Genomic DNA, 12,594 nt, shown 5'->3' with positions numbered 1-12,594 from the left:
ATTTCTCATTTTTCAATGACCTGTGATAGATATCATCAAAGGTAATCTCTTTGTCTTCACCAATTGGATAGTTAATGCACAAGTGATGTGCTGAGAACATGAAGCCTCAATGGATGAATGTAGACGACAATCCACTCACCTCTGCTCCTAAAAATGTTTGCTTTCTCCATTTAGACATTCAAGTTCTTGGCTTGGTAATTTACATTCAGTCAGTGTTGGAGAAGTGGCACAGATGGAATGAAATGTTGATGGAAGAGCAGGAATTCTCAAAAATACTTAGGCCCCTCATCATTTGTCATTTCAATGATCTAAAAAGCCTTTGTCTTCCTATAATATGTTAGGTTGCAAAGAATACAACCACTTTGCCTGGAATCCGTACAATACAAAGGAATACAGATCTATGAACTGATTTTTTTTTTTTAAATCAACTACACTTCAGCAGAGAGATGTGACCAGCCTCTCTGCTCTGCAGTATTGTGTCTAGGTACCATTAGAATTAATTATGCCTGAATTTCAAGTTAATTCTAGAAAATAAATGGCTGAGAAGCTGCATCATAACATTCTGTACTTTTTTTCCCCCGAACAACTTTATATAGAATTCCACAATGGCATAGTTAGTAAATGTTCTGCCCAATATGAAACTGAACAGTATAAACCATGAAGAAACTAGGTTTTATTTCTGGTCTATGCTGGGTTAGCTGATCTCAGCTGGGGCAGCTCTAATTGCAGGGGAGACCAGAACTAAGGGCCATAAATATAAGACTGTCACTAATAAATCGAATAAAGAATGGAAGAGAAATTTCTTTACACAGAGTGGTTAGAATGTGGAACTCGCTACCAGAAGGAGTAGTTGAGCTGACTATCATTGATGCATTTAAGCGGAAGCTAGATAAACACATGAGGAATAGAAGGATATGTTGATGGGTCTGATGAAGGGTGGGAGGAGGCTCGCGTAAAGCATATACACTGGTATCAACCTGCTGGGCCGAATGACCTGTTTCTGTGCTGTAGATGCTGTGTAATACTTTGTAATAAAAAACCCCACAAAAATACTAAGAGAAGTTGCCTACACTGCTTCTGCCTATAGACTTCTATCAGATAGTATTAAAGTTTAGTTGTACCTGGCTGTACCCAGTTATACTAACATACAAAAATGTGAAAAGGGTGGTAGTCCCTTTTATTTTCCCCTTTAGTAATCTTCAAAAAAACAGATTCCAAGTTAGTTTGGCATCTTGAAGATTAAATCATGATTCTCTTCGTGTTTCCTTTCTTGTCATCCTGTCTCCTTGTATAGCTATATACTAAGAATCTACTTTGTAGTCTTAATATCACAATAATTTTCCTTTCTTGCAATAACATTGTTGTCTGCTTACATGACTACAGAAATGTAACTATTGTTTTTCTTTATAGGGTACCCAACTAAAACCCCATATTATCGTGGTGGGTGCTGCTACGGTAATTTAATTTTCTTAAAATCTGCAAAATATTCTACAACACAATTTAATCATTAGTTTTGCATTGCAACCAAATGTATGTTTGTTTGCTTACAGTGGTCAATTAAGATACATAATGGGAGTATGGAAGCCCTCACCCAGTATAAAATCAACCTTACATCAATTACGCCTCTTCTGGAGAACTTAGCAGAAACCAATGACATTTATTGGGTTCTGCAAGGTAAACCCATCCTTATCAATTCCTTATTGTACTATAGAATTTGGGTGTTCTGTAGGTTATCTGAAATTTTAATTTGACTTGTAGAGGTAATTTATTTTTTATTTTTCTTAGATCCAGTATATGAAGATTTGCTGAGTGAGAACAGAAAAATGATCACTAATCAGATGATTGACTTATACAATGATGTAACTTTGAGTATTTTGAACAACAGTGCCAGAAATATGGCAGCCAAGGTCAAGATCCTCAAGGCTTCCAAATTAGTTGCAGAAGAAACCATTGCAGGATCTTTAGATGGCTTACATTTACCTGAAACCACTAGAGACATTGTAAGTATCTTATGATAATAAATAGCATGCAAGTTTTATTACTTTCAATTAGATGAAAATACACTATATAACTCTAATGATGTTTGCTCCTTCATGTACCTATGAGAAGGAAAATTTAATGGGTAAAAGATGAGAATTAAATAATGAGATAGGAAATGTGTATTTTATTTGTAGATGACCACATGGAATCTGTTGCCCTGTTGGTCTGAATCTTGTAGCCTTAATATAACTTGGATAAATGCAGGTGTAGGTGAAGCAGACTAAACAGGTACAGCAGTTTAGATTTCTGATACTGGAATAGATATTTAATTTTTATAAATATAAAGTTATAGGAAACTGTCCAAAATGATGTCCTCTTGGAATACAAGTGGTAGTCAATCACCCAGATGGAAGGAAACTGGTGAGCAAAGGTGCTCTGTATTCAGTGTGGTGTTATTTATTGGCTAGAGGGACCCTATAGAAGAACTGGGAGGAGCACTCTTGTTTTGGATGCTGTTAGTTACCCATACTTTATTCTTTTGGCCCCTGTATAATATTCCCCAATTAGTGTTAAGCAATATGCTAAAGGGCTTATCATGTCTGCTGTCTCTTGTGTTGGTTCCTATCCAGGAAAAGATATCTTGTAACCCTCTGGGAGCATCTTCATCTTAAAAGACCTTCTGAAATGTATCAGTGGCACTAGTCTGGATTGCTGAACCTCAAAACTAAGACTTAACTCCTTTTTGATTCTGTGGAGGACAGTAAAAACTTGGGGGATGATGGGAAGTTCTGTCACGTTTCAAATCATAAAGTTCCACCTTTTGTTGCACATGTGTGTCACTGGGCACTCTGTTTTGCTGCAAGCTTAGTTTCTGCGGGTTGGGGACAGAATTCAAATTCCCTAATAGGTCGGTGGAAATTGCCATTGTGGAAGAACAGTTTAGAGATATTGGCTCAAATACTTGCAAGCAGGAAGCTGGGGGAACTTGGAGTGGCCAGGAAGTTTGGAGAATGCAGAGGTCCAGCCAAATTTAACGGCAGGATCACATTTAATTTTTTTTCTCCTTTCATCATCAGCTGATCAGATCAAGTGGCTAATACAGAAGTAAAATACTGCAGATGCCAGAAATCTGAAGTAAAAACGGAAAATGCTAGAAATGCCCACCAGGTCTGGCAGCATCTGTGGAGAGAGAAACAGAGTTAATGTTCCAGGTCTGTGACCTTTCATCAGTTCTGATGAATGGTCACATTCCTGAAATATCAACTCTGTTTCACTATTCACGGATGCTGCCCGACTTGTTGAGCATTTCCAACATTTTCTGTTTTTATTTCAGATCAAGAGGCTGTCGAGCAGGACTGCCTGCACCAGAAGGGACTGTAAAGGAGGGAGGAGGAAAAGATTGCAGAGATAAGGAAGATGGAGAGATCACTGGTCAGACTGGAGATCGGGATCACATAGAATTGGGGTCGGCCTTAAGATTTTGCAGCAGGTGGTGGCCATTCATGGCAGATTAGCCTTAGGGCCAGAGAGAAGCACTCCTCCTTCTCCTGGTCCACAAGCAGCACTGAAAAAGCCTGGTGGATCTGGCAATTGTCACCAGCCTTCAGCTGCCGGAATTCCCGAGCCCTAGGAAATGCAGCTAGCAGCGATCAAAACTATTTTACTTACTGATCTTCTTGAGAGCAGGTTACTCGACTGCTCCCCGCCCCGGTTAAATCAAAAGTAGGCTAGTTGGGGTCTGCTTTCAGTTATTTTAGGAACTGCCCCTCTCCTGGGTTAAAATTCCACTCATTGAATTTTTCATATGTAAATACATTTTGATTGTAAAGCAAGTATAAACTCCTCAACGCACACTTCTTGGGATTGAAATCAGTTTCAGATAAAAAGTTTGGTAACACATGTAATTGATTTTGTGTTTGACATTTAATATGTTACTTGAGCAGAAAGATATATTTCCACAGCCTGCTGCAGCTTTCCCGTTCTTCTAGGCTCATCTAGAGAGAGCTAAAGATGCTTTTGTATAGATTTTCGTTAACAGATGCCTGTGCGGTTTCAGTATATCAGGATAGTCAGCTTTCTATTCAGGCTTTTGAGGAGATGAAAGTTAAATGTTTTATAATTATGTGCAATCTCTTGTACTGATATTTACATTTTTTTTGTATTGTTAATGAACCCAATTTATAGTTTATATCCCAAGTGACAAGATCTGATCTTTCTTATTCTGATCTTAATTGAAAATGAGAAGGAGATGGCTTATGACAATTCAGTATGCTATTTATAGTCTCGAGGATTTCTGGTTGACATCCATTTAGCACTATGTCACCTGATAAAGTATACTGTCACAATGTAATTTATAGGGAGCAAGGGATCACTTGCAGACGTGACATTTGATGCTGAACACAAGGAAGCTAATCGATGAACTGTTAAAAGTGTAACAGTTATCAAAAATGTAAATTAGTTTTAGTGTTAGGTATTTTTAACACATTGCTGTATTATTGGATAATGTTTATTTCATAAGTAGTAGCATTGTATTCATGCTTTATGGTACTAAGGGATTTTGGAAAGTAAGGGAATTAAGGGATATGGGGATAGTGCAGGAAGGAGGAGTTGAGGTGGATCAGCCATGATCTTAGTGAATGATGGAGCAGAGTTGAAGGGCTGAGTGGCCTACTTTTTTTTAATGAAATGAATACCTATTGTGGAGTATTTTTGAATTTCAATTGAAATTGAATGTTGAAAAATCTCGTGTAAATTGTTGAAAGGTGAAAAATCAATCATTATATTCTTTCTTCTACAGAGCGCTATGATTCTCATGAATTCCTACTGCAACAGGATTGTGAAGCCCATTGATGGTTCATGCTGCCTTCCCCGGTCTCCTCTTTCTTTAATTCAGAAATTGACCGGCTGCTTTTTCATCATTTGCATAATTAGCTGCACAGTTGTGACTTACTTTTGTCATAGTTGGCGGAAGAGTAAGCCTAGTACTGATGTCGAGATTGGCGAAGAGAAAAAACCTGCTACAGCTTCACTTTCCAATCCTGAAAAACTACTGTTGTCCCTCTCTAAGTTGGGCTTGATCATGGGCTATTTCTATCTTTGTGACAGAGCTGATTTATTCATGAAAGAGCAAAAATATTACACACATTCAACATTCTTCATACCACTAGTATATATAATTGTACTGGGAGTTTTCTACAATGATAACACGAAAGAGGTATTTTTTTTATATCTATGCAGCACTAATATATTGCAGTGTACTTACTGAGAGCAACAACATTTTGGCATCAAAACTTTTGTTTATTTCAAAATGAGTTATTTAATTTACACAGCCTCCTAATGCTTTATATATGAACCTTGCAGAAAACTTATGCAGATATATAAAATATAAAAATGTATTCAGCCCTGAATGGTTACTTTTTCACTTTGTAAAATGTGATCATAGAATTAGTTTTGGAATCTGTTTCCCTTTGTAAAATAATTTCTTGGATCCATAATTTGACCTGTATATTAAATCAAAGAAAGTCTTGGGTTCATTCATTTGTTGTTTCTCCTGAGACCTAAAATCAACTAACTTACAGCAGGTATTACAGTTGAAGGGTCTGCTGCCATCTTTTCTTGAAGTTGGAAATTTTTATGGTGCCATGGTGACCCAATGCACTGTTAAATTCAGGTTCCCTCTCTGAATACTTTGCTGTCAAAGATGGGTGCAGATTAGGGATTGCCACTAATCCCACTGCAAAAGGTAAAAATACTGAGCAAATCATGCTGGGTTGCTCTTGGACGCCCCTTTAAACAAATAAGCTATTTGTGGTGGGTGGCTGTTGTGATTGGAAGGAGATCAAAGCATTGATAAATTCTTGACCAGCAGAAGCGAAATGTTTGGACTTTCTTTGACTTGTAGGCCAGAGCAGTTTATGCTGTTGGTTAATGGCAAATGGGAATTAATATATTGAAAATGTATCTATGTTTATGAACAGTTTATTCTTGTTCTTATTAGACCACTATGTTGAACAGAGAGCAGACAGATGAATGGAAGGGTTGGATGCAGCTAATTATACTGATATATCATATATCAGGAGCAAGTACCGTAAGTGTTAGTTCTTATGCATTCTAGATATGTGCTTGAAGAGAGTGTGAAGACTTTTTAGACTGAAAGTTTATTTAATTTTGTGTTAATTATTAACAGATGGTCCTTATTTTTTTGCTGTTAAATATTTGTGAAATATTTTTATTTCTGTCTAGTGTTGACATGAAAATTGTAATCTAATATCAAACTTTACATTTTTAGTTTTTACCTGTGTACATGCATGTTCGTGTTCTCGTGGCAGCATACCTGTTCCAAACAGGCTATGGACACTTTTCTTTCTTTTGGAAAAGCGGGGAATATGGAATATCTCGAATTTGTCAGGTAAACAATATAAAAATCATACATAGATTGCACAATGTGGGAACTGTTTGTATTTACCATTGTTGCTCTCGGTTAAAAATGACCTCAAAGCTGTAGTACCAACATAAAACAGTTTTGGTCAGTAATTTAAAAAAAATAAACAAATTCTGTTTAAACCCGTTTTAAAAAAAATTTGTTGGCCTTTTGAATGTTTTTTTACTCCAGTGTAAAGTTCAAAGTGCCAGTTTAACACTTTGCTTAGAAATCTTAACAGTTAAGAAAATGTGCCTTTGGACGTTTAATCTATATTAGTTTTCAATCCAAATTGCTCTAGTAATTTTCATCTCGATTGAGGGTTTATTTTTTGAAATGTTGAAGAGAAACTAACTTTCTAATCCAATGACACTAGCTGTAGAATGTTTGAATCCCAAGTGGGAGATCTTGATCTGCAACCCAGTATATATACATATTGCTATTCACGCTTGCTCTTCCTAAAGGAAGTTTTTGGCAATCTCAGCTGGTTCATCTTGATGAGGTGGGGGGGGGAAAGATGCCTTCTCATATTGCTTCAGCATACTTGTTCGGTTAGTTGATCAAGGAGCAATAGTAATGACATTTGTGGAAAAGCTGTTGATGGTAGTCTATTCCTCCTTCTCAACTGAGGCTGTGCTTGGAATGAAATGAGATGGGGTCCTTGAAAATGAGGTTTCTTAATGTTTTATTGGTATGCATCAATTTGCGTTGTGAAAAATGTTTTATTCCCATTCTAATAAATTAAGGGATGACCTTGGGCACTTGTCAGGAAATATGGTAAACCCTTCCTTAACAGTTTTGCAAAACATGCTCTGATATATATCCAGAGCCTGATGTTCAGTATACTGTACTTGTATGAAAATCATGGCACATTTTTCACTTGACAAAATACTGAACCACACAAACCACAATAGCCCAAGTTAAATCTTGGCTTACTTGACTGATGTAATTTGGGATGCCACATTTGACCTCGGATCCCTGAGCTAGGGCAGTGAAAATCAGCAATAGTTTTTGTTAAGATATCGGAAAAAGAAAGAATTGGAAATACTAAAAACCTGGGAAAAGAGGTAATTCGATAAATGCACACAGGCCCATTAGTTTCTGAAGAGAGAAAAGACAGATTTAATGTTTCATTTGTGAGCCTTTAGAAGAAGAGCAGGGAAGAAAACTGGAGGTGGAGGAGAGAACAGAAATGACATGAAAATATTGCGTTTTAAAAAAAAAACTAAAGTGGTACCAATATTGACAGTGTTCATTATTCCCAACCACCTCTGCTTACAAAGGATGTTGATAGCTGATATTTGTTAGCTTTGATAATGTGCTGGAAATAGTGATCTCTGGCTTATCAATTATCTGTTACAGATATCATTTCGTCTGAATTTCTTGGTGGTGGTGCTGTGCCTAGTAATGGATCGACCATATCAATTCTACTACTTTGTTCCATTAGTAACTTTCTGGTTCATGGTCATCTATGCCATTCTAGGCATTTGGCCTCAGACTGGCAAGAAAGATGAAAACGGTATAGTACTTTATGTTAAAAATAATAAAGTGCAAAACTTTTTTTCCGCAACTTGCACCATTTAGTGGGCAGGGCAGGCCAGCAACATGGGAATCAAATTACATTGCTTTTTTTTGCAAGGTGGTTGTGTTGTATCAGCCAGTGGAAGCATATGTCCCAGAAGTGTGTAATGTCAACTGCCATAAACACTTGCTGGTTCACTAGACTTGAAACAATGATCTGAAGGACAGTTATGCTAACTCAGTTTTGAATAACTGGGAGGCAAGAAACTAGGACCTTCTGCTACCTGGGAATATATAATGTAATGGCCAGATGGTTAAATTTCCCCAAATAATATTAGGGGTAGCTACAAGTTCTGATTGAAAATGAGTATTCTTGTAATCTGAAACAGAACAGATCGTCAAGCTTGCTATAATAAAATTGGCTGGGGATCATGCAGGTGGTGAAGGAGGAGGGACTAGTTAATGGCCTCCATTTTTTTCACAAGATGGATGTAGTGGTATGAAAGGTAAAGGCTTCGATTTATTTTCAAGCTAGCCAGTTGCACCAAATTATAATAAGCACCACATATTAGTGCATGCATGAAATAATTTTACCCTTCACTACATGCTTTCACAGTCTTTTTATAGTTCTACTAATCTGAATTTATTAGTACACTGATCTAATGTAGAATTTTTTTTTTTTTAATTTCAGGTTCTTGTTCCCCCTATTGGGAGGTAGTGTTCAAACTGCTTGGTTTGCTTTTGTGTATATGCCTTCTTGCAGCTTCTCAGGTTAGTATTTATATTCTTTAAATGAAAATTATTAGAAGGAAGAGCTCACCGTTTTTCTTTACAGGTCGAGTAAAAGGAATTAAGTGCACTATTTTTAATCACCTCTAGTGGAAGAGGAGAGAAGTGTGTTCTTGCATGAACTGTTGACTGTCAGCATTCAATAATTTGCAGCTTCTAGTTTTGAAAAAGACTGGCGGGCTGTCGGACTTCATAGAGTGATTCATTCTGAGATGTCCGATTCTTTTTTAAAAATACAAGGCAGGCACCCTAACTTTGAGAACTTGTATGTATTTGAGATTATCATTAAACTTCCAATAATGCTCAGGTTGGAACAATAGCAGATGCACCTAGAACTAGAATTTTAGGATTTTTTTCTGCAAATGTAATAGTTAATTTTTGGGGGAAAAGTTGATTGTAATTTTGTGATTTTTCTACAAATGTTGAATTTGGTCTGGTTCTAATTGTACTTTGCAAATCGTCTTTATAAATGTTTCAGTGCAAGGAATTATCCCATTTAGCCACTTCTGCTCCCCCCCGCACTGAAAAACTTAGCTGTTCCGCCTCAGATCCCCAGATGGGGACCCGAAGGCGCAGGAGTGCTGGCCAATGGCACCAGTTTCGCTCGGGAACGGACGGCGGGAGCGGGTAGGTCATTTATTTGTTAATTTAAATTAATTTAAATTTGGCTCCTGTCACCGAGCAGTGGGGGGCTGCCACAAGGCCTCGCTGCCGCCAGCAATATCGAGCCGGGTCTTTGGAGATCATGGTATGCAATTGACCCACACCTGTTCATTGTGTTGCAGACAGCATGTTAAATTCTTGCTGGCTGCTGCTCTACCTAATTGCTAAGTGCAGCTAACACAACCTGTGCTGTTTATTAGTTACACTCATCAGGGGCTTCAATATCATGGGTGGCTAGCACTACTCAAAGGGAGCCTGCACGTCTTAAAGCAGAGGTACATTGCAATAGCAAGAAATGGTGAGAATTGTTTCAAAACTTGTGCTATAATATTTTGAGGAATGGCTGAACATGTGAGAGAGTGTACACCAAGGCATTCTGATAATGCACTGGAGATCTTGATGCAAGACATGGAGAGAAGGAGACACATCCTGTATCCGCAGGCGATGGGGGGTCCTGCTTATGTCTGTCCTCATCCTGCAAGGCCCCTCCACCCCCCCACCCATCGAGTGCGTAGCTGTGCAGAGCACAGCAAACAGCAACGATACGAGCTACCCTTTCCGGCTCGTACTGCAGGGCACCACCCGATCTACGCAGACAGCGGAAGCGCATTTTCAGCATGCTAATTGCCTGCTCAGTGGTGGCTCCTGTAGCTCCGTGGCTGGCATTGTATCTATCCTCTGCAGCAGTGGTGGGGTGTCTCACTGGTGTCAGGAGCCATGTCTGGTAAGGGGTAGCCCTTGTCTCCAAGAAGCCACATTTTTATCAGAGCCAATTCAGTATGCAGCAGCGGCAGCTGGAACTGTCGCAGGATGAAAGCATCATGACAGCTGCCTGGACAGTGGGCACAGATTTGCCTAATGCAGTTACGGTGATCACATACTAACTACATTGAGCAAATGGAAGCCCTTACGGTTTACTTATGCAGCTGGTCCCTGGTGGGAGCCTTGATGGCCACATGGGTGCAGTCTATGACCCCTTGCACTTGTGGGAATCCCGCAATGAAGCCGAAACCAATGGCCATCTGGGCCTGGCTCCCAGGGTCCGTTGTGAAGTGGACATAGCCACCGGCCCTCTAGTACAGGGCATCGGTCACCTCCCTGATGCAGTGGTGCACTGCTGACTGACCCTATAAAGGTCTGGGGTGGGCCCCTGAAATGATGCAGCGGCATAAAAGTTAGAAGTCACTGTCCGTATGAGGGTTACAGGCATGGGTTGTCCGCCAAAGCCCATCAGCTACAGGTCATGGTTGAGCAGGGCACAGAGATGTGTCACAGCCTCTCTCGACATCCGCTGTCGCCTCTGATATTGGCGCTCAGACATCTGCAAGTATGACTTGCAGGACCTGTAGATGCACGGCGATCTGTAGTGGCGAGCTCTCCTTGGGGTTGCTGCTCACGACCAGGGGCTTCTACATGTCTGTCCTGCTGGTTTTGCCTGCGGCGCGTATGGATCCTCATGAGAAGCAGATCAGACAATATAGGTTGAACCATACCCATCTCCATGTGACAAATAATGTCATATTCCTCACTTTTTAGGAGATTCCTATTAGGGCAGGCAATGTTGCTTTCATGCATCAACTATGTGGCATAGCAAGGCATTACCCGTCTTAGCTCCCACGAAGAATGGCACAGCATGACCGCATCAAGATTCTACCCGCTGCATCGATTTCCCCATCAGCCTGGTAATCTTTACATGCTTACCATTTCTGGTACCCTCCCCACTCACAGGGTGACTGGAGTGCCATTGCTCCCTCACTCACGCAAACAATGCAGAGCAGCCTCCCTTTACAGAATGAGGGCATGCAGTACCTCCTTTCAAGTACGCAGAGCTGTGCCCCAGTAATCCCACCTCCCCTCCCACCTCCCTCAAGTATGCAGAGTGGAGATCCCGATATTCTCATCTCCCCCTCCCTGCAAGTATGCAGAGTGCACACCCCGATATACAGAGACTTACCTGCACTGACACCGATTGCTCCCTCTTCTGTCCCACTGGCTTCTCATTCGTGAATGGGATGGCACGTGACAGCCACCCGTTCAGCGAAAAATATGGAACTGAGGAGTGATGAGCAGCAGGATGCGTAATTGGGCAAGGTAAGCAGCGCTTAATATATTTAAATTGGGGTTCCGCTGCCGGAGGTGGGGGCCACACCGAGGTCCTGCCGCCAGCAATAAAATGGGGTGGGACATACCCAGCATAAGGGGGTCATGCTGGGCCTCTCCCGCTAGGATATTCTGGGCCCCTCCGCCACAGCCCCCGATGTCGGAGGGCTGCTAAAATTCAGCCCCGTGTGTGATTGTTAAGCTTAACCCACTTAATACTGTGCTAAATGTCTAAAGTATTGTTTGTTTTTGTTAATTTCAGAGTTCCTTTGAAAATGCATTTTCAATATGGCCAATTTCAAAGCTATTTGAGTGGCAGGGATTCCTTCATGAATGGTGGTTTCGATGGAAGTTGGATCGCTTTGTATGTAACCTTTTATCAGCTGTCACATGATAAACCTCTTGTTATATGCTGCAGTGATTAATCTGAATGTTAAAGGTTTAGTTCTTTCAGTAATAAATTGTTAGCTTAAGGTATTTTTGTTTTCTCAACCAGGTTATTACTCATGCCTGTTTTTTTTTTAAGTAGAAAAAGTTAAATTAACAGTGTCCGAAGGTATGGATCACTTGGCTAAAGTTTTCTTGCTTTTACAACTTAATCTAAATTTATAGATATGACTAAAATTAGTTACACTGTTAATACAGACTAGTCTTTTCCTGTATCATTTGAGCTCGAGGGCAATTAGGGAGGGGCAACAAATGCTGACACTGCCAGTGATGTTCACATCCCATGAAAGAATTACAAAAATTACTATGAATTGGAAATTGAAAGGGAAGGGCATATCTTCAAAATAAATGGGAAAAAAAATAACTTGCGGTGAATACTTTCAGTAGTAATTAGTAATCTATTTGTCTTTTGTGGTTACTTTATTTTGTAACTTTGTGTATTTAATTTATCTTTTTAATAATGTATGAGAGTAAATAGATCCTATCGAAAGAAAGTAAATAATTAGACTGAGTTGTTGAGATGGATGTGTACTTCATCCTCTTCTGAAAAGAATGTGTACTTGAGGGGAGTTGTCATTTATATAGATTTGATGATGAATAAGTTATAACAGGATTTTATGATTATCAGCTCATTCACAGCAGGGGTTAAGAGCTGGATACAAAGACTATAGTTT

General features: G+C 39.6%; 1 protein-coding gene across 2 annotated transcripts in view; it reads left to right on the top strand.

The window, feature by feature from the left end:
* casd1 (CAS1 domain containing 1) overlaps positions 1-12,594 on the top strand; it is a 100,564-nt gene that overhangs the window by 71,737 nt on the left and 16,233 nt on the right. Inside the window, exons 6-15 of one of the 2 annotated variants that reach the window (XM_068009933.1) lie at positions 1,411-1,455; positions 1,551-1,674; positions 1,786-2,000; positions 4,778-5,194; positions 5,978-6,067; positions 6,269-6,388; positions 7,763-7,919; positions 8,613-8,692; positions 9,189-9,337; positions 11,736-11,837. In XM_068009933.1, the coding sequence (XP_067866034.1) occupies positions 1,411-1,455; positions 1,551-1,674; positions 1,786-2,000; positions 4,778-5,194; positions 5,978-6,067; positions 6,269-6,388; positions 7,763-7,919; positions 8,613-8,692; positions 9,189-9,337; positions 11,736-11,837 (1,499 nt within the window). The remainder of the gene's footprint in view (positions 1-1,410; positions 1,456-1,550; positions 1,675-1,785; positions 2,001-4,777; positions 5,195-5,977; positions 6,068-6,268; positions 6,389-7,762; positions 7,920-8,612; positions 8,693-9,188; positions 9,338-11,735; positions 11,838-12,594) is intronic. The other variant, XM_068009923.1, reaches the window with a different exon arrangement.

Source organism: Heterodontus francisci, chromosome 2 (genome assembly GCF_036365525.1).
Source record: "Heterodontus francisci isolate sHetFra1 chromosome 2, sHetFra1.hap1, whole genome shotgun sequence".
NCBI lineage: Eukaryota > Metazoa > Chordata > Chondrichthyes > Heterodontiformes > Heterodontidae > Heterodontus > Heterodontus francisci.
This window is presented reverse-complemented; position numbering and strand designations above follow the sequence as displayed.